The following is a 26,590-nucleotide window of genomic DNA, read 5'->3' as shown; positions in this document are numbered from 1 at the left end:
TATTAAACAAAATGGCCTATTAAGGTTAAATATGAGCTAAATATGATATTGTAGTCCATTCGTAAGAGTGTTTTGAAGTGCTTATTTTACTAGGTGACCTCTGTGAGGCAAACATACAAAATGCTGTATGCTATCTGTGAGGCTCATATGCAATTTCTTAAATCCAAATCAAATCAAAACAAAGCTTTTTTTTTATGCAATGTAAATATACATTTCAAAACAATTCATGGCAACAGTTGCCAAGTCATGATGATGTCATGGGCTCCATTCCCCAAATTCCACAGTTAGGTTTGATTTTGAACACTTCAAGACAAACTGCAGACAAAAAAACTAAGAAAAGCAGTCACAAAACTCAAGATGAGTGAAGGAGGCCAGCTGCCATACAAGTCGAGCTCAGTAAATAATGAACTCTGTTTGGAGGGACAATTTTGTGATGCAATCATCAAAGTGGAGGATGTTGAATTTCCGGTCCACAGGATCATCCTATGTAACTGTACGCCGTACTTCAGGTGAGTTGCTTACCTGATAATGTGAAGGACAGTTGACTGATTTATACCTGTGAAAAATGTAATTCATGGTCTTAGTTGGTGAAACAGTGCCAACCAAAAGGAACAGGTTGAATCATAAAACTTTTCTGATAGAAAGACTTTGTCACGGTCAACTGACAGATACACCCAAAACATAATGCAAACATTTGCAGATTTCATCATTACCTTCACAGAGCTCCAGATTCCACTTCAGTAAATGTGCCATTTAAAAAGCACTGTGAATCACTTGGTGATTGTGTGAAGTCTAATTGAAGTGTTTTATTAAGTTACATTAATATCTTCCCCACTGTTATTGAGACAGTAAGACACACCAGACTTCCTGATACTAAAAAGGTTGAACTGTGTTATACAGTTATACGCTGAGCAAAAGTTTTGAGTTGCCTCTCATTTTTTTATATTTTGCTTTGAAACAGATGATTTTTTAAAAGTCCACTTGAGCAATAGTTCTGTGTTTTTTTGAAGACTTATAAAGGTTTGGTTTGGACATTTTTCACCCTTTTTAGTCCAGTGCTTGTACCCGATCATTTTCAGAGGAATGGTTTCCTCATCCTCATCAGAAATGGTTTCATGGTTCATGTAAAACCTGTTAAAACCAATAAATAAATGTTAAGAAAAAAAAAGAAAAGAAATGGTTGTGGAAGGGAAACAGAGACTGTAATTAAGCAACATGCACTGGAACTTCCATAAGGAAAGGAAACAGACTGAGGTATGCCAAATTACGCAATAACTAGACTAAATATCAGGGTAAACTGGCCCTATGGAGTTGATTTCAATATTTGTCATAGAGGTACAACAGTGAGTGTTTAGAGTTAACTTTAAAGCACGGTGGAGGCTCTGTCATGGTGTGGGACTGCATTGTGTTTGGCAATAGCTTCATAAACATGCTGCCAATGTAATAAAGACATTGAAAACCCAACAATCAAGTGCACTAAACATGTACAAACTCTGTTTTGGAGTTACTTGGAGTACTTGTGCATGACATAGTTTATTATCTTGTTGCCTCCACACCTTTTAATATTCTCTACTCTGTCTCCATCTCTACCCTCAGGGCTCTTTTCACCCACTGCAGCGACCCAGACAAACAGGTCTTCAACATACCTGGCTTGTCTTCTGAGATGATGGCACTCATCATTAACTTTGCATACACCGGCTCAGTTTCCATAACGGGGGAAAATGTAGTGGAACTTCTCATGGCAGCTGATCAATTCAATGCAATGGACATTGTGAAACTCTGCTCTGACTTCCTCGGGGAGCAACTGTGCCCAGAGAACTGCGTTGGCATTTGGCAGTTCACAAAAGTATGCTTATCACCCGAACTACGCACCAAGGCCTACCACTACATCATCAGTAACTTTGAGCAGGTTGTTCTTGAGGAGGAGTTCCTGCACCTAACTGTGGAGGAACTTGCTGACATCCTTGATAGAGAGGACCTCAATGTGTGGGAGACCACTTTGTATGAAGCGCTTACAAAGTGGATTAGCCATGTACCTGTACAACGGAAACAACACCTCACCGCTCTGTTGTCCAAGGTCTATAAACTTTCATTACTACATTTAGTTTGGACTTAAATCTTCAGCATTTAAGTCATAGATTGAGTCGATCCATCTGGGTATAAGGATGCTTTAATATCTTGAGATTTTGCTCTTTTCAGGTGTAGCCAAACCACATTTAAGAAATTCTCTTCAAGAGCATTAAAACCGTATCAGATCTCTACACACATACTATAGAATAAATTATATTTATTAAGTATAGTTGCTAGGGCTATGACTAAAAACTGTCCCTGTTGACGAAAAGGCTAATGGTGTCTGACTTTGGTCGCTCTCTTGCTAGCAATAAGAAAATTAAACAACATTAGGAGCATTATCCTAAAGAAGCTTGAGTTTACTAAAACTGATGTAGTTGAAATTCATAGTCACATTCTCTTCTGTCATCTCTCTATAGGTCCGACTGGGATTGATGACGTCAGACTACCTAAAGGACAATGTGCTGTCTAGTGAGCTGGTGGAGGCCAATTCTGAGTGCCTGTCCATGATAAGTAATGCCATCTTAGACATACATGATCTAGGAAGCAGACCCTTCATGTCTGCCTTGTATCACCCTCTTGCTCGTCCCCGCCTGCCTCATTCCATCCTGCTGGCCATTGGGGGGTGGAGTGGTGGTGAGCCAACTAACGGCATCGAGGCCTACGATTGCCGGGCTAACCGCTGGGTCAACGTAACGAACAACCTCGAGTGTCCTCGTGCTTATCATGGAGCCGCCTTCCTCAACGGGTACGTCTACTCCGTTGGTGGCTTCGACGGGGTGGAGCATTTCAACAGCGTCCGTAGGTTTGACCTGACCACTCACGCCTGGAATGAGGTGGCGCCCATGCACTCCCGCCGCTGCTATGTGAGCGTGACTGTGTTGAACGGGTTCATCTATGCCCTGGGAGGCCACGACGGGCATGTACGACTCAGCAGTGCAGAGCGCTATCAACCTGAAATCAACCAGTGGAGTCTTATTGCACCGATGCACGAACAGAGGAGCCACGCCAGCTGCACAACACTTAACAACCGGGTGGGTGAAGTAAAACAGTAGCAGAGAAATAGAGTAGGGTCTAAGGCACACAGGCCTAGAGACCTGTCAGCAACCTTTGGTAACAACCAGTTGCTAGGGGAAAATGTGTACTCCTCAGCTGGTTAGGCAGTGGTTGTATGAAAGACTCTACAGATTTCTACAGCAAATAGTTTGAGTATTTGCAGTAAGTCAGAGTACTCCATGCAAACCTCAACAGTCTGCTTACGACCAAAGGAAACACAAGGAGGCTTGTGGTGCAAAACCTTCCTGGTTACAATTTCACAGTAGTGACAGCCATCAACCTCCAGCAACCACTTGCCAACCAGTCAGGGAATACACATTTTTACAGTGAAGCGAGGTGCAAGATAGGTCACAAACTGGTTTCTATGTTCATGTTTTCAAATTTAAAAGTATAGTTTAAAAAGTTGAAAAATATACTAATATATATCTATTTTGTTTCTAACTGATCACAAGTGCATCTTTGCATTTATGTACAGTACTTTATTTGAGTTGACTTGTCAACTAAAATATAACAGATATTAAAAAAATTGTAAAACACACACATTTGTTAATTGTCATATTTTTCAGTTGGACACTTGGGTACTGAGTATCGGTCTTACTTCACAAATGATGTGGAAACATTTCACTTACAGGTAACATTGTTTCCAACTGAAATCTAAGAAATGTAAAAATTTTTAATGTCCCTTTTTTGTTTTCAGATTTACATTTGTGGTGGACTCAATGGCAACGAGTGTCTGCAGACAGCTGAATATTACAACCCAGAGAGCAACCAGTGGACGATGATCAGTCCCATGAACAGCCGCCGCAGCGGGATAGGTGTCATTGCATATGCGGATCATGTCTTTGCAGTAAGACCACAAAGTAGTGCTGACACTCACGTAACATACAAATCAAATCTGTAATGTGCTTTGATCAGCAAGGCTTAACACAGATTTGGCTGACACAGAATTTGGCTAACTTTGTTTTGTATTTATCAATGATCAGATTCCTATCCTGACCACAGGTTCAGAGAAGGCATTCTTACTCATTCTATGTATTAATTTAACTGATTAGTGATGTTTCTGCCTCTCTTTTTTTTTTCATGTGCCTCATTCCCAAAATGTTGTGTCTTTGATGATTTCACATTTCACTCAGTACAACAGAAATACTTATTCAAAACCAACATTGTCATCCTCATCGTTCCATAGAGGACATATGTTAGAGACAATTTCAAACTTATCCTGCAATACCTTTAGAAAAATGAGGGAATAAGCCAAGTGATTAGAACTCATCCTCTGGGGACGGTAGGCCTTTTAGCTGTAAATTTATCTTGCTATTTGCCTTAAAACCACTTATTTAGTTGTTTTGCAGCTGCACCCTTTGGTAAAAAGCAAAGATTTTAGTCTCACCTTCTGAGACACACTTCTTTATTTAGCTAGCTACCGTTTAGTATTTATTTTCTATTCAGACTAAGTCTCTATTCAAAAAAAGGAAAAGTTATCATCAGCAGAATGCAGTGACCTTACCCTGGTGCTGACCTCAGGGTCTTTGATCAGGCTTATAGGCACTTATAGCCTGTCAGGGCTACTTTAATCTGTTATAGGAAGAAAGGACTGGAACTCAGTGTTCCTTTTTGGACTAAAGGCAAAAGAGCTGTGAAGACATTTATACTGAAAACACAAATACTTTTTGTCGAGGGCTATTCATCTTTGTTGATAATAGCGTGGTGTAATAGACAACAGCACTTTAATAGCTGTAGTTGAGGCTTGAGTGAAAAAAGGTCTCATACAGACTTCCACAACAGCTGGCTTCTACTTTATTTTACTTTCTCCTTTTAATTCAGAAGTCATTTTCACACACCACTGCACCCTGATCTTTTCTAGACATTCCCAACAAATGCGGGCCTGTGAAAATGCAAATACTGGGACGTTAATGGGCCTTTTTTAAACAACTTTTATGTGTAAACTCCATATAACAGCATGAGAATATGTCAGGTAGCTGTTCGCTTTATCCAGGTAAAACCCTAAACCAATCAGAGTATTTCCAGTAGTCAGATCACACCTAAGGTAAACAATTTCCTTGTATCTGCTACATATTAAGGGCAACTTTGGACAATATTGCAACTTAATTCTTCCGTCACTTTCTGGAGTATCTGTGCAAAAGCAGCTAAAGACATATAGCAGGTGCATTTTCTTACAGGGGTACGGTGAAGCTGGTTACACTTACATTCAATCATTTGAGCCACGTATTTACTTTTAGGTTGGTGGCTTCGATGGAAACAACTATCTGCGCACCGCTGAGGCTTACAACCCGCATACCAACACGTGGAACCTCGTGTTCTCTATGCTGACCCCCCGCAGCAACTTTGGCATTGAGGTAATTGATGATCGCCTCTTTGTCGTCGGGGGTTTCAATGGCTTCACCACCACTTCGGACGTCGAGTACTACACCGCTTTAACCAATGAGTGGTATGAGGCGTGCGACATGGATATTTTCCGCACAGACTTGAGCTGCTGTGTGATGTCCGGACTTTCCAACCTGACTGAGTACACCTTTCCTCGTGACTTCCTGCCACTTGAGGATGTTCTGAAATTAGCAATGGAGTCAGCAGAGTCCACGTAAAATCTTTAAAGTGCAGTACTGCCATGTGTCAACATCTGAGTCTCGAACATGAAGGACTGAAATAAATCTTTAGAGCATTAAACTGCTGGTGAACTGGACATTTTATGTATGTATCTCAAAAACTTTCAGTAGGAGAGCCTGCACTGTAGATACTGGGTTTTATTAAGAGAATGCAATTGCAACAATAACAAATTGAAAAGATTTTTTCATTCCCTGTAATGTATGGCTGCTGAGCAGCCATACCAGACATGCACACAGGGTGACCAGATCACAATAAGCCGCATGTCGGACTTTTCAACTCTTGCTAGGTAAACACCATAAGAATAAAGGGAAGTTTTCACTCTCCCTTGTTATTTCAGCTGCGGTTCTGTCTGGTAACAGTCTATAGGTTTGAGTAAGGATGTATCCAATATTTTACAGTTGTACTAGCCAATACCCAATAAAGCAATTCTTACTTTTATACCAAACTAGTCAGTCTCAGCTTAGTCAATTTACTCTTTCACAGTAGAGCCTATTTTCTGAATAGTCTTCTGTCTAAACTCAAGATTAAAGAAAAAAAAAATCTTAAAATTAACTAAAAGCGAGGCTGTCTCTGCACTGCACAAACCAAACACAAAATGTCGGCATGTTAGCCAATATTATCGTGCACCCTTAATTATAACACTGGGCTAACCTGGCCAAATTACAAACAAAAATCAATCACAACCAACATGGACTGTAGTAGCCGTGGAAGGAGAGAGGAAGTCCTTTCCTATAGTCCATCTGACCATATTGGCTTTACTGGCCAATAAAAGCAGTCCACTCAGCCATGCTCTTCTTGTAAGATGATGTGAGATCTCTCTCATGGATTTTGTCCAAGAGAACCTCCGTCTGTATGACGGAAAGCAGAGTGGCTACACACTTTGGGTATGTAAGGTGAAGGGTGTAATAGTAGGCCATAAGGTATAAAGCACCCTCGGTAACCAAGTCTTTTGGAAATGTGGTTATTGGCACATCTCCTACCGCTAGGATGCAGTTGGATGGACTCACAATCAGGACTGGGCAGGAGAGAGGACGTTTCATCAGATAGGTATTAGGGTCTTCTTGGTCCTTTAACACATAACACAGACATACTTTTGTAAGGATGATGCACTTTTGTTTCAAACACATAACTAAAGCTAAATTACAACAAAAGTTGAGGTTCTGAGAAAACACATCTGAAATTGCTACTTTTAATTATTCTCGATGGAATTACTGTTCACATCTGTCTAGCCTTCCTGAAAAACAGAAAACCAAGGCTACATTTAATTAGGTATCATTGAGGTGATAAAAATGTGCTACCACGTAATGCATCCATGTTTGTATTTACTGGTCACAGAGATCTAACCTGTGAGAACCCTCATTCCAAAAATGTGTTTTAGGTGCCTTTTGAAGGCTTAGAACATATAATATGTGAATATAAAATACTTTGGCACTCATCAGAAGCATTTTTTAATACTGTTGTCCCAAAAAGAACAAAAACAAAAAACAACTACTACATTTTACACAACTCACCTCAAGGACATGCACCAGAGCCTCACTCGCATCCCGTGCCCTCTTTGGAGGAGCAGAGGTGGATGGGAAGAGTGATGGCAGCACATGTAGGATCTCAAGAGCCTGTTCAGCTATACAGAAAAAAGAATCATCATCTCATTACCACACTTAAACAAAATCCTCAAGCATGTCCAGCAAAATCGCTGGACATGCTCGTAGGCAAGAAGTGAAGCAGCACATGGCGGGGAGAAATGAGGGGTGAGAACAGACACAATTTTGCACCGGAGGTTTTCGGGAAGCTTTTATTTTGGTATTTCCGTTGATTCGTACAATAAATTTGCATATTAGCCTAAACATTTAGGTTTAACATTTAACATTTAGATTTAAATATAATATTTAGATTTAATATTTAACATTTAGATTTAATATTTAACATTTGATGAAAAGTTACAAATATTTTACTAAATGTTGTAAAAAATTACTCGAAAAAACATGTTTTTGTAAGGTTTTGAGCTAAATGTGGAAAAATGTTGCCGTTAATTTCAGCATGTTTCAGTTTACAAACGGCGCCCCATAATTATCAGACTATTTTTGCCGATTACTGCTCACAATTTCTTTGTATTTTGACTTCAAACAACATTTTTTTTTGCGATTAAGTGTCAACAGAGATACAGAAAAGTGGTTACACCTAAAAAGCAAGGTCACTGAAGGCAGCGGTGTGGTTGTACAATGGTGCTGTAACCTTGTCCTGTCACCAGGGGGCGACGTCAAAATATCTGCTGTTGTCTTGTTGGCCCTTGGCTTACGGTGCATTCCAGATTGAGTCGGAAGTCGGAATTCCTGAGCTCCCAGTAGTAATTTTCATCTGGAACTCCCCCTCAACTAGTATTTCCTTCTTGGAAAGTCAGAGCAGGCAGCCTCAACAATCCAAGATGGTGACAGAGAACATAAACATAATCTGCTCTGTCACTCACCTGTATTTGTGACTCATGATATAAGCCACATGCTAAGCACTTACCACATTCTATCAATGAACGTGCTGCAGCTAAAATAAATCCCATCTTACTTTGCTTTTCTGACTTTCCTGCTGGAATGCACAAACTCGGGAATGACGTCACTGCCAAAAAGGACCACAGACATCAGAACATTGACACAGCTGCCAGGTTGGAAAAGTGAAGCAACAAAACAAAAAAACTGTACTCCATTTACAGGCCACCAGGGGGCGACCCCTGCGTCTGTAAAAGACTTCTGGCCCTATAGAGGTCTCTGGGACCTCTGTGAACAGTTCCCTGATGTGTTCAAGGGTTCAGTTTCTCATTTCAGAACACAGCTGAAATGATCAAGACTCACTGAAGGGGTGTGAAATGTGTCTAAATCTAGGGAACAGAGGCCTGATCGACGATATGTTCTGCAGACTCGTGTCTTTGTTCATAAACAGAAAAATGAAGGTAAAACACAAAGGCTTCCTTCAGTTTGACCTCTCAAAGGTCAAGGTCAGTCCAGTCTAACATGTTTTACTTTAACATGAAACGCTGCTATGACCGAGTCTCAAACAACAGAAAATCCAGAGTCTGCTCATCAGCTAACGACTCTGTTTTATGCTGTCGGTGGGTTAAATATCATGAAACGCCTCATTCAGTCAGCTGCATGTTCTTTAGAACCAAACTGGCTGCTCGAACTGATGAATGATACCACACTGAGCTCTCTGCAAGGGAACGAATGAGCTCGATTCCCTAAAATATCAGCCAGCGAGTCCAAACACACTGATTTTTACTAACGGATAAAATGATGTTAACTTTTCTATCAACTTCTTTTGCTCGTTATCACCTTATTAACTGTTCGGGGGTGAGAATGAAGCCTTGTACAAACTCTGGGTAAAGTAGTGTTTAGAAACGAGAACACTGAACGGGAAGTTAAAACACATCATAGACACCTCAGCTTCACTACTGGAACTTCAACATTATGCACTACACACTGTACAGTAATGCCACTGTCTTGCACATGTCTCAACTCTGTATATTTTTATATATTTTATTTTATTTTTACTCTATTTAATTTGTAAAAATGTGTATACACACACACACACACACACACACAGAAAAACATTTAGTATACACATCCAGAAATGCATATACTATTATATATTGTACATATATTTATTAGTTTCAGATTAGCCATCCTTGTATTTTGCTTTGTTTACGTTATTGTATTTGCACAACTCTGTTGCTTGTGAAGCTCGCACACAAGAATTTCACTCACATGTACTGTACCAATGTACCTGCACATGTGATGTGACAATAAAAGTGATTTGATTTGATTTGATAAAAGAAAAAGGCGCAGCGGTGTTCCTTCTCCGAGTGGGGGGGCTTCTTCCGTCTCCAGGCGTCTTCAGGAGTTTTTAAGTTTCCTTGGTGTAGAGGCTAAGCCTACGCTTGAAGCCACTGAGGTGGTCGTTAACGGGGGTGACGCGATGTCACTGGTATGCATGAATGTTCACAGTCCAATAAATCCAGCAGTATGTATCTTGTCATTTTTGGTCTTTATTCCGTATCGACATAGCATAACAGCGCAACAGTCACAAACTGTTTGCCTTCTCAATGACACACCTGATGCCGATTACGTGCGTCTACCTTAAATACCTTTACATTACATAATCAAAACAGAAAAAGGTAACCTCTAGTGACCACATAAGGTATTAACCCAAGAATGGCTCCTACACCCCGGCCCCTAATTGAAATGGCTATCAGACATGGCAATTCTAATCACAAAGAAAATAAGGAGCCACTAATAGAGTCTACTTTAGACCTATACATTCACATAAATAAACATAAGTAACACACTTTTAGATTACAGTCTCATGTAACAAGCAAAGTTTGGTTACAGGTCTTTCCAGAATATTAGTCTTTGTTTTTAAACGTGCAGATCGCACGAGTCCTTTTTTGTCACAAATGGCTTCCAGAACTCTTCCAAGTGGCCAGGAACCACGCGGTGCAGAAGAATCCATTATAATGACTATATCTCCAGGTTTTAGATTCTTCTTCTTTTGGTTCCATTTTTGTCTCTCCTGTAACAAAGGCAGGTATTCGCGTATCCATCGTTTCCAAAAAAGGTCTGAGATGTACTGAGCCTGTTTCCATCTTCTCTTCAGATACATATCCTGAGGGTCAAATAGTCCGGGTGGTAAAGATGGTTTTCCTTTCATCAGGAGGATGTGATTTGGTGTAAGTGGCTCTAGGTCTTTTGGATCATCAGAAAGCTTTGTGATGGGTCTGTCATTTAAAATTGCTTCAATTTCACATAGAACCGTATTTAAGCCATCGTCGTCCAACTGTTGTTGCTGAAGAACGGATCTCAGAATCTTTCTGATCATACGAATTATCCGTTCCCAAATTCCACCATGATGTGATGCTCCAGGCGGATTAAAACTCCATCTTATTCCAATGTGTCGCAAAGCATCCGCTATTTGGGTATGTTTCAGCGATTCAAGAGCCTCCCTTAACTCTCTGTCTGCTCCGACAAAGTTGGTTCCATTGTCCGATTGGATGTGAGCGACTTGACCTCTTCGACTCACAAAACGACGCAAAGCATTAATGCAGGCATCTGTGTTTAGAGAGCTAGCCACTTCCAAGTGCACTGCTCGGCTGGCTAAACAGGTGAAAATGACTCCATAGCGTTTAGCTGTACCTCGTCCTCTTTTCACTTCAATAGGTCCGAAGTAATCAACCCCGACATTGGTGAATGGTGGGTTATCTGGCAAGATTCTTTCCTTGAGTAAATCTGCCATCTTTTGCTCCAAGGCTTTTCCATGATATTTCCTGCAAAAATTACATTCTGCGATAACCTTCCTTACAGCTGAGTTGGCCTTTGTGATCCAGTATCTTCTCCTTAGTGTGGATAAGGTGTGGTTACGACCGCTATGACCAAGCTGTTGATGAATGTGCTTTAGGATGAGACTTGCTACATGTTGATCCTTTGCAAGAACAAAGGGATGCTTTATTTCTTCTGGTAAGGAGCCCTTTGTCAGTCGTCCCCCAACTCTTAAGAGGCCTTTATCGTCAAGATAAGGATCTAATCTATAAATTGAGCTGTGCCTGCTCACAGAACCTTTCCCACTTGACAACGTAGCAACCTCCTCTCCAAATCGTTGTTGCTGGCAAAATCTAATAATGGCAAGCTCAGCTTCCAGAAGATCCTTTGAAGATAGTCTGTACAGTTGCGTTTTCTTTACTTTCTCCTTTGTAGTACCTTTACAAATTGGGTTATCTGAGTAAGGTTGCGGTCTTTTTTTCTTATTTCTCATTGAACGAAGGATTTCCTTCAGTCTAAGGAACCAAGCAACAGCAACCTTGAGCCTTCTCCAGTCTGAGAAGTACACCATCAATTGACATGTAGCATCTAGCAAGTCTTTTACCTGAGTAACATTTACTGTGGCCTCACCTTTGACTTCAGGGTCCTCTGGTTCTAAGGAGCATTCCATTAAATTGGTTGGCCAATCACTTTCCGGCTTCTGCAGAAAGCTTGGTCCTTCGATCCAGCGGCTGCTATGAACAACGTTCCCAGCCTTGAGCCCTCTTGTAGCATCATCTGCTGGGTTTTTCTTCGAGCTTACATATCTCCATTGTGATTGTTTAGTTGCAGTTGTAATGAATGAGACTCTGTTTGCCACAAAGGTAAGGAATCGTTTATCCTCATTCATTATATATTTTAATACAGATGTACTATCTGTCCAAAATATAGATTGCTCGAGTTTCATTCTCAACTGAGCCCTTAACATGAGATCCACTCGGACGGCAACTACAGCAGCTGTTAGTTCCAGACGTGGAATAGTGACAGGTTTTAGAGGTGTTACTCTTGCCTTGCCCATCAAGAACGCGACGTGGATGGATTTCCTATTATCTTGCATGCGCAGATATGACACGGTTCCATATCCAGATTCACCAGCATCTGAAAAATGGTGTAGCTGTGCATGTGAGAGAGGTCCAAACTCTCTTGGTTGTATACACCTTTTAACCTTGAAATGGGAAAGCATTTGCAAATCACTGAGCCAACCTTTCCACTTTTGCAACATGGTTTGGGGTATTGGTTCATCCCATCCCAGTTTCCTTTTGCAAAGCTCCTGCTGCATTCCTTTGGCAGGCAGCAGGACTGGTGCAAGAAATCCCAATGGATCGTAAATGGAACTTGATATTGATAACATTCCACGCCTAGTACAGGATTTTTGAGGGATATCCATTTTGAAGTTGAATGTATCAGTTTCCACGCACCACTGCAAGCCCAGAGCTCTTTCTACCGGAAGTTTGTCTCTGTCAAGATTTAATTCTTTCAAGTCTTTAGCCCTTTGCTCCTCAGAGATACTTTGCAACAGGGTGCGATTGTTACTGACCCACTTGGTCAGTGTAAATCCTCCCCTTTGACTGTGCTGAAAGATCTTTGACCAAATCGACAGCATCTGAGGTGGAGGCCACACTCTTTAAACAGTCGTCCACATAGAAGTTCTCTTTCAGCGTTTCACATACCTTGTCTAGGAATTCAGTCTTATTGTCCTCAGCTGTTTTTCTCAAAGCGAAACTGGCGCAGCTAGGGGAAGATACTGCACCGAACAGATGAACAGTCATGCGAAACTCAATTATGTCCTTGCTCAGATCTCCATCTGGCCACCATAAAAAACGCAGAAAGTCTCTGTCTTCTTTGGCAACTTTAACTTGATAAAACATTGCCTTTATGTCACCCATAAATGCGACTGGATCCTGTCGAAATCTAAGCAAAACCCCAAGCAATGTGCTTGTGAGATTAGGACCTTGTAAGAGCTGCTTGTTTAATGATGTCCCCTGGAATGATGCCCCACAGTCAAATACAATTCTTATGGATCGTTTTCTGGGATGGTAAACTGCGTGATGAGGAATGTACCACTTCTTTCCATTTTCGCAAGACAGCTGCTGTGAAGGTATTTGCTCTGCATATCCATTACTTATCATCTCGTCCATAAAGTTTTTATATTCTTTATGCAACTGTTCATTGTTGAGAAGTTTTCGTTGTAGACTTTGCAATCTTTGTTTAACTATGGAGAAATTGTTTGGCATCTTTATGTTATCCTTTTTAAAAGGTAACTTCAAACAGTAGTGTCCGTCTTCCATTGTTGCAGATTTTTCCATGATCTTCATGAACTTAAGGTCCTCCCTTGACAAACCCTTTTCCTCTGTAACCCTTTCATTAAAGTCATAGTTATATTGACTTTTCAGCATCTCCTCCAGCTTACAAACAGATATCCTATTTACAACTGTTGGTGGGTGCTCGCTGTCCAAGTTGCTTTTACCATCTTCCATGGGCCCATTTATGACCCAGCCCAATGCTGTTCTTATAGCATATGGGCCATTCCCCTGGCTATGAATGACCTCCCATGGTTCCAATAACTTGGGAGCGTTGCATCCAATCAGCAGGTCCACATTAGCCATTATGTGGGGAATTTGAACCTTTGACAGATATGGCCACCTGATCAGATCTTCTTCCTTTACAAAGTTATCCGTGGTGACAGGCATCCTTTCCTGTGTTAGGATTTCTGGAAGTTCATAGAAGGCATTGCTGCCTAAACCAGAAACTTCAAGACCAGTAAGTGAGTGGGCAGAGACGACCTTTTCTTGACCCATCGTTTGTAACAGGAAGTGAGTTCTTTTGCCCACAAGATTTAGCTTTTGCATGAGGTGCTCTGAACAGAAGCTAGCTGAACTGCCAGGATCTAAAAAAGCATATGTCTGTATGACATGACTACCTTTAACAGACTTTATTTGAACTGGCAGAATGGAAAGCAAACCGCTTTCTCTTCCGGCCCCTGTATGACCACAAGTTTTTACATTCTTTGAAGAGGAGGGCTCTCCATAGCATTCAGGGCTTACGCCATCGTTATCAATATGGAGGACAGTGGGATGACCTTTACCACACGTTCTACATATCAAACGCTTAGCACAGTCCTTGCTTATGTGCCCAGCACCTAAGCAACCAAAACACAGCCCTTTCTCCTTTAGAAAAAGCATTTTGTCTCTGTGCTTCTTCCGCTGAAACTGTTGACACTCCTCCAGTGTGTGTCATTGAGTACAGCAGACACAAGATGGCTTTACTGTAAAGTCATGGCTTGTTGTAGTAATCAGCCTTTCCGTACTGTAGGTTTTTTTCATGATCATGGGTGTGGCTGTAGCAGCAAAGCTGTTCCCTTTAATTTGTTTGCTTGGTTGTGACTTCAGTCTGTTGTCAACCTTTGAGACAGGGATTGTTGACGTTACATTCTGAATGTCCCCAAACAAAGGATCTGAAAGAATTTTCACCTGCTTTTCAATAAATGCAACCAAATCTTCAAACTGAGCTCTGTGTTTAGAGGTTTCCAATATATCATATGCGAACGCTCTCCATTTCTCTCTCATTTTATATGGCAACTTGCACAAAATGATTTTCATGTTCACTGGCATGTCCAGTTCCTGCATATGTTGCAATGTTTCCATGACATTACAACTCCCACGTAAGAAAAGAGAATATGCTTGCAATGATTTCACATCTTCATTTTTAATTGCAGGCCAAGATAACGCCTTGTCAATATAAGCAGTTGCAATTTTATATTCATTTCCAAAGTGTTCTTTGAGCAGTTGCTTTGCTTGTATATAGCCTTGTCCTGCAGCCATATGTTGACAACTGCGTACCAGCTCTCTCGGCTGTCCTGTTGTAAACTGCTCCAAATAATACAAGCAGTCCCTCTTATTGGCCTTTTCTTCCACTCCTTGTTCAAACACATTAATGAAAGAGATATACTGAAGAGGATCACCATCGAATACAGGTATTTTCCTGGATGGTAATGACGATGCACGCTGATGCTGAACAAGGGTTGCAGTTATTTCATTTTGTCTTTGTAAAATGGTACAAATGTCCTCCAACCGTCCTTCTGCCGCTGTAGGAATTGACCTGGGCGATGGAGGATCCACATTGTGAAATTGCATTGTGATGACCGTTTCAGCTTGTGGCTCACCTTCAATTTCCGTTCCTGGCAGGATCATTGCAGATATGTTGCTTTCAGTCTGTACTATTTGCACTGCAGGTTTATCTTCATTGACTGGTGTACTAGGCTTGACTGTGGCTGAAGCAGCTGTTTTCTTGATTTCCCTTTCATAATATGAATTCATAGCATTGGACGATATGTTAGATATACTTTGAACTTCAGCAGCTTGGAGAACAGCTAACTTTGCAGAAGAGGCAGAAAGCAGCGCTTCAAGCTCAAGCTGTTCACGTTTCCTCCTTAGCTTTAGCTCTTGCTCCTCCAAAGCATGCTTCTCTTTTAAGACTGCCATACAAGCGAGTAATGCTGCCTTTTCTGCTTTTGCCTTGATTTTGGCAGAAGAAGTTGTGCTCACTTTACCACTAGATGAGCTTTTAGTGACTGAAGATTTACCAACAACATTTGAAACACTGTCCTCTGGCTTAACGCCATCATCAACACCATGATCATCCTTTAAATGTAAATATATACAGAACTTGAGGACATTACCTACATGTAAATATCTAAATAATTATAAATTTGTTGTGTTTTCTTTAACAATGTCAGAAGGAGAGAGGCACTGAGGCACCGTCTTCCGCCCCCCGACGCTCCTGCTGCGCCTCCTCCTTCTGACAGGAACTGCCTACAGAACAAGCATGAATGATGCCTGAGTGGACACACACAACTCACAAGTTCCTGGCTCTGTCAGCTCCTCTGCAGAGGGTTTCCCTAAGAAGGTGGACCTAGCAGGGTCACCGGGGGACGGGGAGCTGTGCCTCACGGCCCTCACTTCGTCGGAGAAACCCTCATGCAGAGTTCAGAAACTTGTGTGTTGAGTATGTCGCTGTGAGCCTCCACCATTTAACTAGTGGGTGAAGCCTGAACTGTCTAGAGACAGACCAGACCAGCTGCACAACACAGACACTTCAAACCTGAGGACAAATCTGAGAGAACAGAAAAAGGAAAGGAAACTTAGCTTAGAACCATGCAGCGCTACAGGAGACGGCAGCACTGCAGAGGTGAGGACCGGCACCTGTTTGAAAGAGACAAATGCACACAAACACACACAACAACGAACGAGAAACAAACACAGAGAGAGGAAAAAGTGGTTATACAGAACTTGAGGACATTATCTACATGTAATTATCTACATAATTATAAATTTGTTGTGTTTTCTTTAACAATGTCAGAAGGAGAGAGGCACTGAGGCACCGTCTTCCGCCCCCCGACGCTCCTGCTGCGCCTCCTCCTTCTGACAGGAACTGCCTAGAGAACAAGCATGAATGATGCCTGAGTGGACACACACGACTCACAAGTTCCTGGCTCTGTCAGCTCCTCTGCAGAGGGTTTCCCTAAGAAGGTGGACCTAGCAGGGTCACCGGGGGACGGGGAGCTGTGCCTCACGGCCCTCACTTCATCATCCAGTGAACAAATGACTATCAGTGAATGTTTCTGTGGCAACATAAAACGCAAGCTAAATTCTCAATAGGTGACCGTTTTCATCCTTCTTGAGCTTTCTTATCATCACATTAGTCACTATTTTCTTGTGTCCTTTTGTTGAACACGAAGGTCTGGATGATCAGCAGTTCTGTGACCAGGAGAGGAGCTCCAGTCTCAACCAGGAGGACCCAGAGCCTCTACAGACTAAAGAGGAACAGGAGGAAATCTCCACCAATCAGGAAGGAGAGCAGCTTGCACTGAAGCAGGAGGATGAAGGGATTAATGTCTGGACCGGAGAACAGCTGGATTTGTTGTGGAAACCTGGATCACGGGTGACCAGATTTGGTATGTAAAAGTGTAATAAGCAGATTTCATAATATAGAAATGAATATGACTTATAACAAAATGTCACAAAGACACATGGCGTGCATTACCGCCTGGGATACTGCCTCACTGGAGACATGTTTTCTGTTTCAGATTTAAGTCATGTTAGCCCAGAACTGTACGCAGAATGTAGAAAAATGTTGAGACAATGAAAACTGTGGATTATTGGCCACAAGGACCAAGTTGGAGTAGTGAGCTGTACGCCTCATAAATGATGACTTTCTGCATGTAAACAGAATTCTTCTCTGTTCGCTGCATGGGAGAGAATATTTAAATATCGCTCACATATCTGAGAGACCTGCTCACAGTGTGACTTTTTTCTTGTGTGTTCTGTCCATCAAGACCTCCCACAGCAACATGATTGTAAGGAAAATGAGGATCTGGATGACCCGCAGGTCTGTAGCCAGGAAAGGAACTCCAGTCTGGACCAGCAGAACACAGAAACACTATAAAATAAAACTACAATATAAGACGAGAAACGTCTTATATTGGGATATGAGATTTTGGTCATGTCGCACAGCCCTAGCTAATGTTAGTCTTTAAAAAAAGAATGTACTTCCAGATGTTTCTTTCGGGTGGAGTCTTTATAGTTGAGAGCAGCTCGGTTTCTGGGTCCATTGTATAACTGACGCCACCAACATTACCAAGAGACTTACACTAGAGCTTCTTGTTGCGTGTTTTGTTTGGGTTTCCGGTAATGCGTGAAATCAACAAAATTAGAGAGGGTATAGCCTGACATATGAAACAGGAAAAGACCATCGTGTAATCCATTTATTTAGAAGTAACTGTATTCTAATTATTACCAAATTATCGGTAACTATCGGCGGCACGGTGGTTAGCACTGTTGCCTCACAGCAAGAAAGTCCTGAGTTCAATTCCACCATCAGGCCGGGGTCTTTCTGTGTGGAGTTTGCATGTTCTCACCGTGTTTGCGTGGGTTCTCTCCGGGTACTCCGGCTTCCTCCCACCGTCCAAAGACATGCAGCTTGTGGGGATAGGTTAATTGGATAATCCAAATTGCCACTAGGTGTGAGTGTGAATGGTTGTCTGTCCCTATGTGTTAGCCCTGCGACAGACTGGCGACCTGTCCAGGGTGTACCTCACCTTTCGCCCTATAACAGCTGGGATAGGCTCCAGCGCCCCCCGCGACCCTGAAAAGGATAAGCGAATGGATGGATGGATATCGGAATACAGTTACTCATGTTTTGTATTTTAAATGCATAATGCCGGTACATGTATGCCGTTACTCCCTAACACTGCATCTATGTAAACATACTTACGGCCACTTTGTTAACTACACCCGTTCAACTACTCTTTAATCCAAAATGTAATCAGCCAATCAGATGGCAGCAGTCCATGCATTTCAGCATATAGCGATCAGTGACGGTGATTGAAATCACTTTGATCATGGTGTGGGTGTTGGTGCCACATTGGCTGATCTGAGTATTTCAGAAACTGCTGATCTGTTTAAATTTCCAGCACAAACATCTGCATGATTTACAGAGAGTAGTCCAAAAAAGAGAAAATATGCAGTTCCCTTAAAATGACATTGAGTTCTCTGTACTCGGGTCTCCAGAGTTACCAGCTCTCAACCCAACAGAGCATCTTTGGAATGTAGTGGACCATGAGATTTGCATCATATTTATTAGTAAAATGTTAAAAGATTAGCATTAACAGCATATCTTACCTGCCGTCGTAAAATACTTTAAGCTTTCATGATCATATTCAGATCATGCTGCTGTTCATTTGTTTGTTTATTCACAGTGTGTGATGATCACTGGCAGTCACATCTAAAAATCAGACCCCAGACAGCTGTAAGGTTATCAACATCATCCAGTGAACAAATGACTATCAGTGAATGTTTCTGTGGCAACATAAAACGCAAGCTAAATTCTCAATAGGTGACCGTTTTCATCCTTCTTGAGCTTTCTTATCATCACATTAGTCACTATTTTCTTGTGTCCTTTTGTTGAACACGAAGGTCTGGATGATCAGCAGTTCTGTGACCAGGAGAGGAGCTCCAGTCTCAACCAGGAGGACCCAGAGCCTCTACAGACTAAAGAGGAACAGGAGGAAATCTCCACCAATCAGGAAGGAGAGCAGCTTGCACTGAAGCAGGAGGATGAAGGGATTAATGTCTGGACCGGAGAACAGCTGGATTTGTTGTGGAAACCTGGATCACGGGTGACCAGATTTGGTATGTAAAAGTGTAATAAGCAGATTTCATAATATAGAAATGAATATGACTTATAACAAAATGTCACAAAGACACATGGCGTGCATTACCGCCTGGGATACTGCCTCACTGGAGACATGTTTTCTGTTTCAGATTTAAGTCATGTTAGCCCAGAACTGTACGCAGAATGTAGAAAAATGTTGAGACAATGAAAACTGTGGATTATTGGCCACAAGGACCAAGTTGGAGTAGTGAGCTGTACGCCTCATAAATGATGACTTTCTGCATGTAAACAGAATTCTTCTCTGTTCGCTGCATGAGAGAGAATATTTAAATATCGCTCACATATCTGAGAGACCTGCTCACAGTGTGACTTTTTTCTTGTGTGTTCTGTCCATCAAGACCTCCCACAGCAACATGATTGTAAGGAAAATGAGGATCTGGATGACCCGCAGGTCTGTAGCCAGGAAAGGAACTCCAGTCTGGACCAGCAGAACACAGAAACACTATAAAATAAAACTACAATATAAGACGAGAAACGTCTTATATTGGGATATGAGATTTTGGTCATGTCGCACAGCCCTAGCTAATGTTAGTCTTTAAAAAAAGAATGTACTTCCAGATGTTTCTTTCGGGTGGAGTCTTTATAGTTGAGAGCAGCTCGGTTTCTGGGTCCATTGTATAACTGACGCCACCAACATTACCAAGAGACTTACACTAGAGCTTCTTGTTGCGTGTTTTGTTTGGGTTTCCGGTAATGCGTGAAATCAACAAAATTAGAGAGGGTATAGCCTGACATATGAAACAGGAAAAGACCATCGTGTAATCCATTTATTTAGAAGTAACTGTATTCTAATTATTACCAAATTATCGGTAACTATCGGCGGCACGGTGGTTAGCACTGTTGCCTCACAGCAAGAAAGTCCTGAGTTCAATTCCACCATCAGGCCGGGGTCTTTCTGTGTGGAGTTTGCATGTTCTCACCGTGTTTGCGTGGGTTCTCTCCGGGTACTCCGGCTTCCTCCCACCGTCCAAAGACATGCAGCTTGTGGGGATAGGTTAATTGGATAATCCAAATTGCCACTAGGTGTGAATGTGAGTGTGAATGGTTGTCTGTCCCTATGTGTTAGCCCTGCGACAGACTGGCGACCTGTCCAGGGTGTACCTCACCTTTCGCCCTATAACAGCTGGGATAGGCTCCAGCGCCCCCCGCGACCCTGAAAAGGATAAGCGAATGGATGGATGGATATCGGAATACAGTTACTCATGTTTTGTATTTTAAATGCATAACGCCGGTACATGTATGCCGTTACTCCCTAACACTGCATCTATGTAAACATACTTACGGCCACTTTGTTAACTACACCCGTTCAACTACTCTTTAATCCAAAATGTAATCAGCCAATCAGATGGCAGCAGTCCATGCATTTCAGCATATAGCGATCAGTGACGGTGATTGAAATCACTTTGATCATGGTGTGGGTGTTGGTGCCACATTGGCTGATCTGAGTATTTCAGAAACTGCTGATCTGTTTAAATTTCCAGCACAAACATCTGCATGATTTACAGAGAGTAGTCCAAAAAAGAGAAAATATGCAGTTCCCTTAAAATGACATTGAGTTCTCTGTACTCGGGTCTCCAGAGTTACCAGCTCTCAACCCAACAGAGCATCTTTGGAATGTAGTGGACCATGAGATTTGCATCATATTTATTAGTAAAATGTTAAAAGATTAGCATTAACAGCATATCTTACCTGCCGTCGTAAAATACTTTAAGCTTTCATGATCATATTCAGATCATGCTGCTGTTCATTTGTTTGTTTATTCACAGTGTGTGATGATCACTGGCAGTCACATCTAAAAATCAGACCCCAGACAGCTGTAAGGTTATCAACATCATCCAGTGAACAAATGACTATCAGTGAATGTTTCTGTGGCAACATAAAACGCAAGCTAAATTCTCAATAGGTGACCGTTTTCATCCTTCTTGAGCTTTCTTATCATCACATTAGTCACTATTTTCTTGTGTCCTTTTGTTGAACACGAAGGTCTGGATGATCAGCAGTTCTGTGACCATGAGAGGAGCTCCAGTCTCAACCAGGAGGACCCAGAGCCTCTACAGACTAAAGAGGAACAGGAGGAAATCTCCACCAATCAGGGAGGAGAGCAGCTTGCACTGAAGCAGGAGGATGAAGGGATTAATGTCTGGACCGGAGAACAGCTGGATTTGTTGTGGAAACCTGGATCACGGCTGACCAGATTTGGTATGTAAAAGTGTAATAAGCAGATTTCATAATATAGAAATGAATATGACTTATAACAAAATGTCACAAAGACACATGGCGTGCATTACCGCCTGGGATACTGCCTCACTGGAGACATGTTTTCTGTTTCAGATTTAAGTCATGTTAGCCCAGAACTGTACGCAGAATGTAGAAAAATGTTGAGACAATGAAAACTGTGGATTATTGGCCACAAGGACCAAGTTGGAGTAGTGAGCTGTACGCCTCATAAATGATGACTTTCTGCATGTAAACAGAATTCTTCTCTGTTCGCTGCATGAGAGAGAATATTTAAATATCGCTCACATATCTGAGAGACCTGCTCACAGTGTGACTTTTTTCTTGTGTGTTCTGTCCATCAAGACCTCCCACAGCAACATGATTGTAAGGAAAATGAGGATCTGGATGACCCGCAGGTCTGTAGCCAGGAAAGGAACTCCAGTCTGGACCAGCAGAACACAGAAACACTATAAAATAAAACTACAATATAAGACGAGAAACGTCTTATATTGGGATATGAGATTTTGGTCATGTCGCACAGCCCTAGCTAATGTTAGTCTTTAAAAAAAGAATGTACTTCCAGATGTTTCTTTCGGGTGGAGTCTTTATAGTTGAGAGCAGCTCGGTTTCTGGGTCCATTGTATAACTGACGCCACCAACATTACCAAGAGACTTACACTAGAGCTTCTTGTTGCGTGTTTTGTTTGGGTTTCCGGTAATGCGTGAAATCAACAAAATTAGAGAGGGTATAGCCTGACATATGAAACAGGAAAAGACCATCGTGTAATCCATTTATTTAGAAGTAACTGTATTCTAATTATTACCAAATTATCGGTAACTATCGGCGGCACGGTGGTTAGCACTGTTGCCTCACAGCAAGAAAGTCCTGAGTTCAATTCCACCATCAGGCCGGGGTCTTTCTGTGTGGAGTTTGCATGTTCTCACCGTGTTTGCGTGGGTTCTCTCCGGGTACTCCGGCTTCCTCCCACCGTCCAAAGACATGCAGCTTGTGGGGATAGGTTAATTGGATAATCCAAATTGCCACTAGGTGTGAATGTGAGTGTGAATGGTTGTCTGTCCCTATGTGTTAGCCCTGCGACAGACTGGCGACCTGTCCAGGGTGTACCTCACCTTTCGCCCTATAACAGCTGGGATAGGCTCCAGCGCCCCCCGCGACCCTGAAAAGGATAAGCGAATGGATGGATGGATATCGGAATACAGTTACTCATGTTTTGTATTTTAAATGCATAACGCCGGTACATGTATGCCGTTACTCCCTAACACTGCATCTATGTAAACATACTTACGGCCACTTTGTTAACTACACCCGTTCAACTACTCTTTAATCCAAAATGTAATCAGCCAATCAGATGGCAGCAGTCCATGCATTTCAGCATATAGCGATCAGTGACGGTGATTGAAATCACTTTGATCATGGTGTGGGTGTTGGTGCCACATTGGCTGATCTGAGTATTTCAGAAACTGCTGATCTGTTTAAATTTCCAGCACAAACATCTGCATGATTTACAGAGAGTAGTCCAAAAAAGAGAAAATATGCAGTTCCCTTAAAATGACATTGAGTTCTCTGTACTCGGGTCTCCAGAGTTACCAGCTCTCAACCCAACAGAGCATCTTTGGAATGTAGTGGACCATGAGATTTGCATCATATTTATTAGTAAAATGTTAAAAGATTAGCATTAACAGCATATCTTACCTGCCGTCGTAAAATACTTTAAGCTTTCATGATCATATTCAGATCATGCTGCTGTTCATTTGTTTGTTTATTCACAGTGTGTGATGATCACTGGCAGTCACATCTAAAAATCAGACCCCAGACAGCTGTAAGGTTATCAACATCATCCAGTGAACAAATGACTATCAGTGAATGTTTCTGTGGCAACATAAAACGCAAGCTAAATTCTCAATAGGTGACCGTTTTCATCCTTCTTGAGCTTTCTTATCATCACATTAGTCACTATTTTCTTGTGTCCTTTTGTTGAACACGAAGGTCTGGATGATCAGCAGTTCTGTGACCATGAGAGGAGCTCCAGTCTCAACCAGGAGGACCCAGAGCCTCTACAGACTAAAGAGGAACAGGAGGAAATCTCCACCAATCAGGGAGGAGAGCAGCTTGCACTGAAGCAGGAGGATGAAGGGATTAATGTCTGGACCGGAGAACAGCTGGATTTGTTGTGGAAACCTGGATCACGGCTGACCAGATTTGGTATGTAAAAGTGTAATAAGCAGATTTGATAATATAGAAATGAATATGACTTATAACAAAATGTCACAAAGACACATGGCGTGCATTACCGCCTGGGATACTGCCTCACTGGAGACATGTTTTCTGTTTCAGATTTAAGTCATGTTAGCCCAGAACTGTACGCAGAATGTAGAAAAATGTTGAGACAATGAAAACTGTGGATTATTGGCCACAAGGACCAAGTTGGAGTAGTGAGCTGTACGCCTCATAAATGATGACTTTCTGCATGTAAACAGAATTCTTCTCTGTTCGCTGCATGAGAGAGAATATTTAAATATCGCTCACATATCTGAGAGACCTGCTCACAGTGTGACTTTTTTCTTGTGTGTTCTGTCCATCAAGACCTCCCACAGCAACATGATTGTAAGGAAAATGAGGATCTGGATGACCCGCAGGTCTGTAGCCAGGAAAGGAACTCCAGTCTGGACCAGCAGAACACAGAAACACTATAAAATAAAACTACAATATAAGACGAGAAACGTCTTATATTGGGATATGAGATTTTGGTCATGTCGCACAGCCCTAGCTAATGTTAGTCTTTAAAAAAAGAATGTACTTCCAGATGTTTCTTTCGGGTGGAGTCTTTATAGTTGAGAGCAGCTCGGTTTCTGGGTCCATTGTATAACTGACGCCACCAACATTACCAAGAGACTTACACTAGAGCTTCTTGTTGCGTGTTTTGTTTGGGTTTCCGGTAATGCGTGAAATCAACAAAATTAGAGAGGGTATAGCCTGACATATGAAACAGGAAAAGACCATCGTGTAATCCATTTATTTAGAAGTAACTGTATTCTAATTATTACCAAATTATCGGTAACTATCGGCGGCACGGTGGTTAGCACTGTTGCCTCACAGCAAGAAAGTCCTGAGTTCAATTCCACCATCAGGCCGGGGTCTTTCTGTGTGGAGTTTGCATGTTCTCACCGTGTTTGCGTGGGTTCTCTCCGGGTACTCCGGCTTCCTCCCACCGTCCAAAGACATGCAGCTTGTGGGGATAGGTTAATTGGATAATCCAAATTGCCACTAGGTGTGAATGTGAGTGTGAATGGTTGTCTGTCCCTATGTGTTAGCCCTGCGACAGACTGGCGACCTGTCCAGGGTGTACCTCACCTTTCGCCCTATAACAGCTGGGATAGGCTCCAGCGCCCCCCGCGACCCTGAAAAGGATAAGCGAATGGATGGATGGATATCGGAATACAGTTACTCATGTTTTGTATTTTAAATGCATAACGCCGGTACATGTATGCCGTTACTCCCTAACACTGCATCTATGTAAACATACTTACGGCCACTTTGTTAACTACACCCGTTCAACTACTCTTTAATCCAAAATGTAATCAGCCAATCAGATGGCAGCAGTCCATGCATTTCAGCATATAGCGATCAGTGACGGTGATTGAAATCACTTTGATCATGGTGTGGGTGTTGGTGCCACATTGGCTGATCTGAGTATTTCAGAAACTGCTGATCTGTTTAAATTTCCAGCACAAACATCTGCATGATTTACAGAGAGTAGTCCAAAAAAGAGAAAATATGCAGTTCCCTTAAAATGACATTGAGTTCTCTGTACTCGGGTCTCCAGAGTTACCAGCTCTCAACCCAACAGAGCATCTTTGGAATGTAGTGGACCATGAGATTTGCATCATATTTATTAGTAAAATGTTAAAAGATTAGCATTAACAGCATATCTTACCTGCCGTCGTAAAATACTTTAAGCTTTCATGATCATATTCAGATCATGCTGCTGTTCATTTGTTTGTTTATTCACAGTGTGTGATGATCACTGGCAGTCACATCTAAAAATCAGACCCCAGACAGCTGTAAGGTTATCAACATCATCCAGTGAACAAATGACTATCAGTGAATGTTTCTGTGGCAACATAAAACGCAAGCTAAATTCTCAATAGGTGACCGTTTTCATCCTTCTTGAGCTTTCTTATCATCACATTAGTCACTATTTTCTTGTGTCCTTTTGTTGAACACGAAGGTCTGGATGATCAGCAGTTCTGTGACCATGAGAGGAGCTCCAGTCTCAACCAGGAGGACCCAGAGCCTCTACAGACTAAAGAGGAACAGGAGGAAATCTCCACCAATCAGGGAGGAGAGCAGCTTGCACTGAAGCAGGAGGATGAAGGGATTAATGTCTGGACCGGAGAACAGCTGGATTTGTTGTGGAAACCTGGATCACGGCTGACCAGATTTGGTATGTAAAAGTGTAATAAGCAGATTTCATAATATAGAAATGAATATGACTTATAACAAAATGTCACAAAGACACATGGCGTGCATTACCGCCTGGGATACTGCCTCACTGGAGACATGTTTTCTGTTTCAGATTTAAGTCATGTTAGCCCAGAACTGTACGCAGAATGTAGAAAAATGTTGAGACAATGAAAACTGTGGATTATTGGCCACAAGGACCAAGTTGGAGTAGTGAGCTGTACGCCTCATAAATGATGACTTTCTGCATGTAAACAGAATTCTTCTCTGTTCGCTGCATGAGAGAGAATATTTAAATATCGCTCACATATCTGAGAGACCTGCTCACAGTGTGACTTTTTTCTTGTGTGTTCTGTCCATCAAGACCTCCCACAGCAACATGATTGTAAGGAAAATGAGGATCTGGATGACCCGCAGGTCTGTAGCCAGGAAAGGAACTCCAGTCTGGACCAGCAGAACACAGAAACACTATAAAATAAAACTACAATATAAGACGAGAAACGTCTTATATTGGGATATGAGATTTTGGTCATGTCGCACAGCCCTAGCTAATGTTAGTCTTTAAAAAAAGAAT

At 41.9% G+C, this 26,590-nt stretch overlaps 1 protein-coding gene across 1 annotated transcript; it reads left to right on the top strand.

Annotated features, from left to right (window-relative positions):
* Positions 1 to 357: 357 nt before the first annotated feature.
* LOC146610151 (kelch-like protein 10) lies at positions 358 to 5,726 on the top strand. Its single transcript, XM_085344059.1, has 5 exons — positions 358 to 509; positions 1,597 to 2,077; positions 2,490 to 3,104; positions 3,824 to 3,973; positions 5,364 to 5,726. The coding sequence occupies exons 1-5, from the start codon at positions 358 to 360 to the stop codon at positions 5,724 to 5,726; spliced, it is 1,761 nt and encodes a 586-aa protein (XP_085200185.1).
* The last annotated feature ends 20,864 nt before the right edge of the window (positions 5,727 to 26,590 follow it).

The sequence above is a fragment of the Diplotaxodon limnothrissa genome, linkage group LG20 (genome assembly GCF_057381915.1).
Source record: "Diplotaxodon limnothrissa isolate DT_005_m linkage group LG20, D_limnothrissa_male_GT1.1, whole genome shotgun sequence".
Taxonomy (NCBI): Eukaryota; Metazoa; Chordata; class Actinopteri; order Cichliformes; family Cichlidae; genus Diplotaxodon; species Diplotaxodon limnothrissa.
The sequence above is the reverse complement of the archived record's forward strand: the minus strand, read 5'-3'. Positions and strand labels throughout refer to the sequence as shown.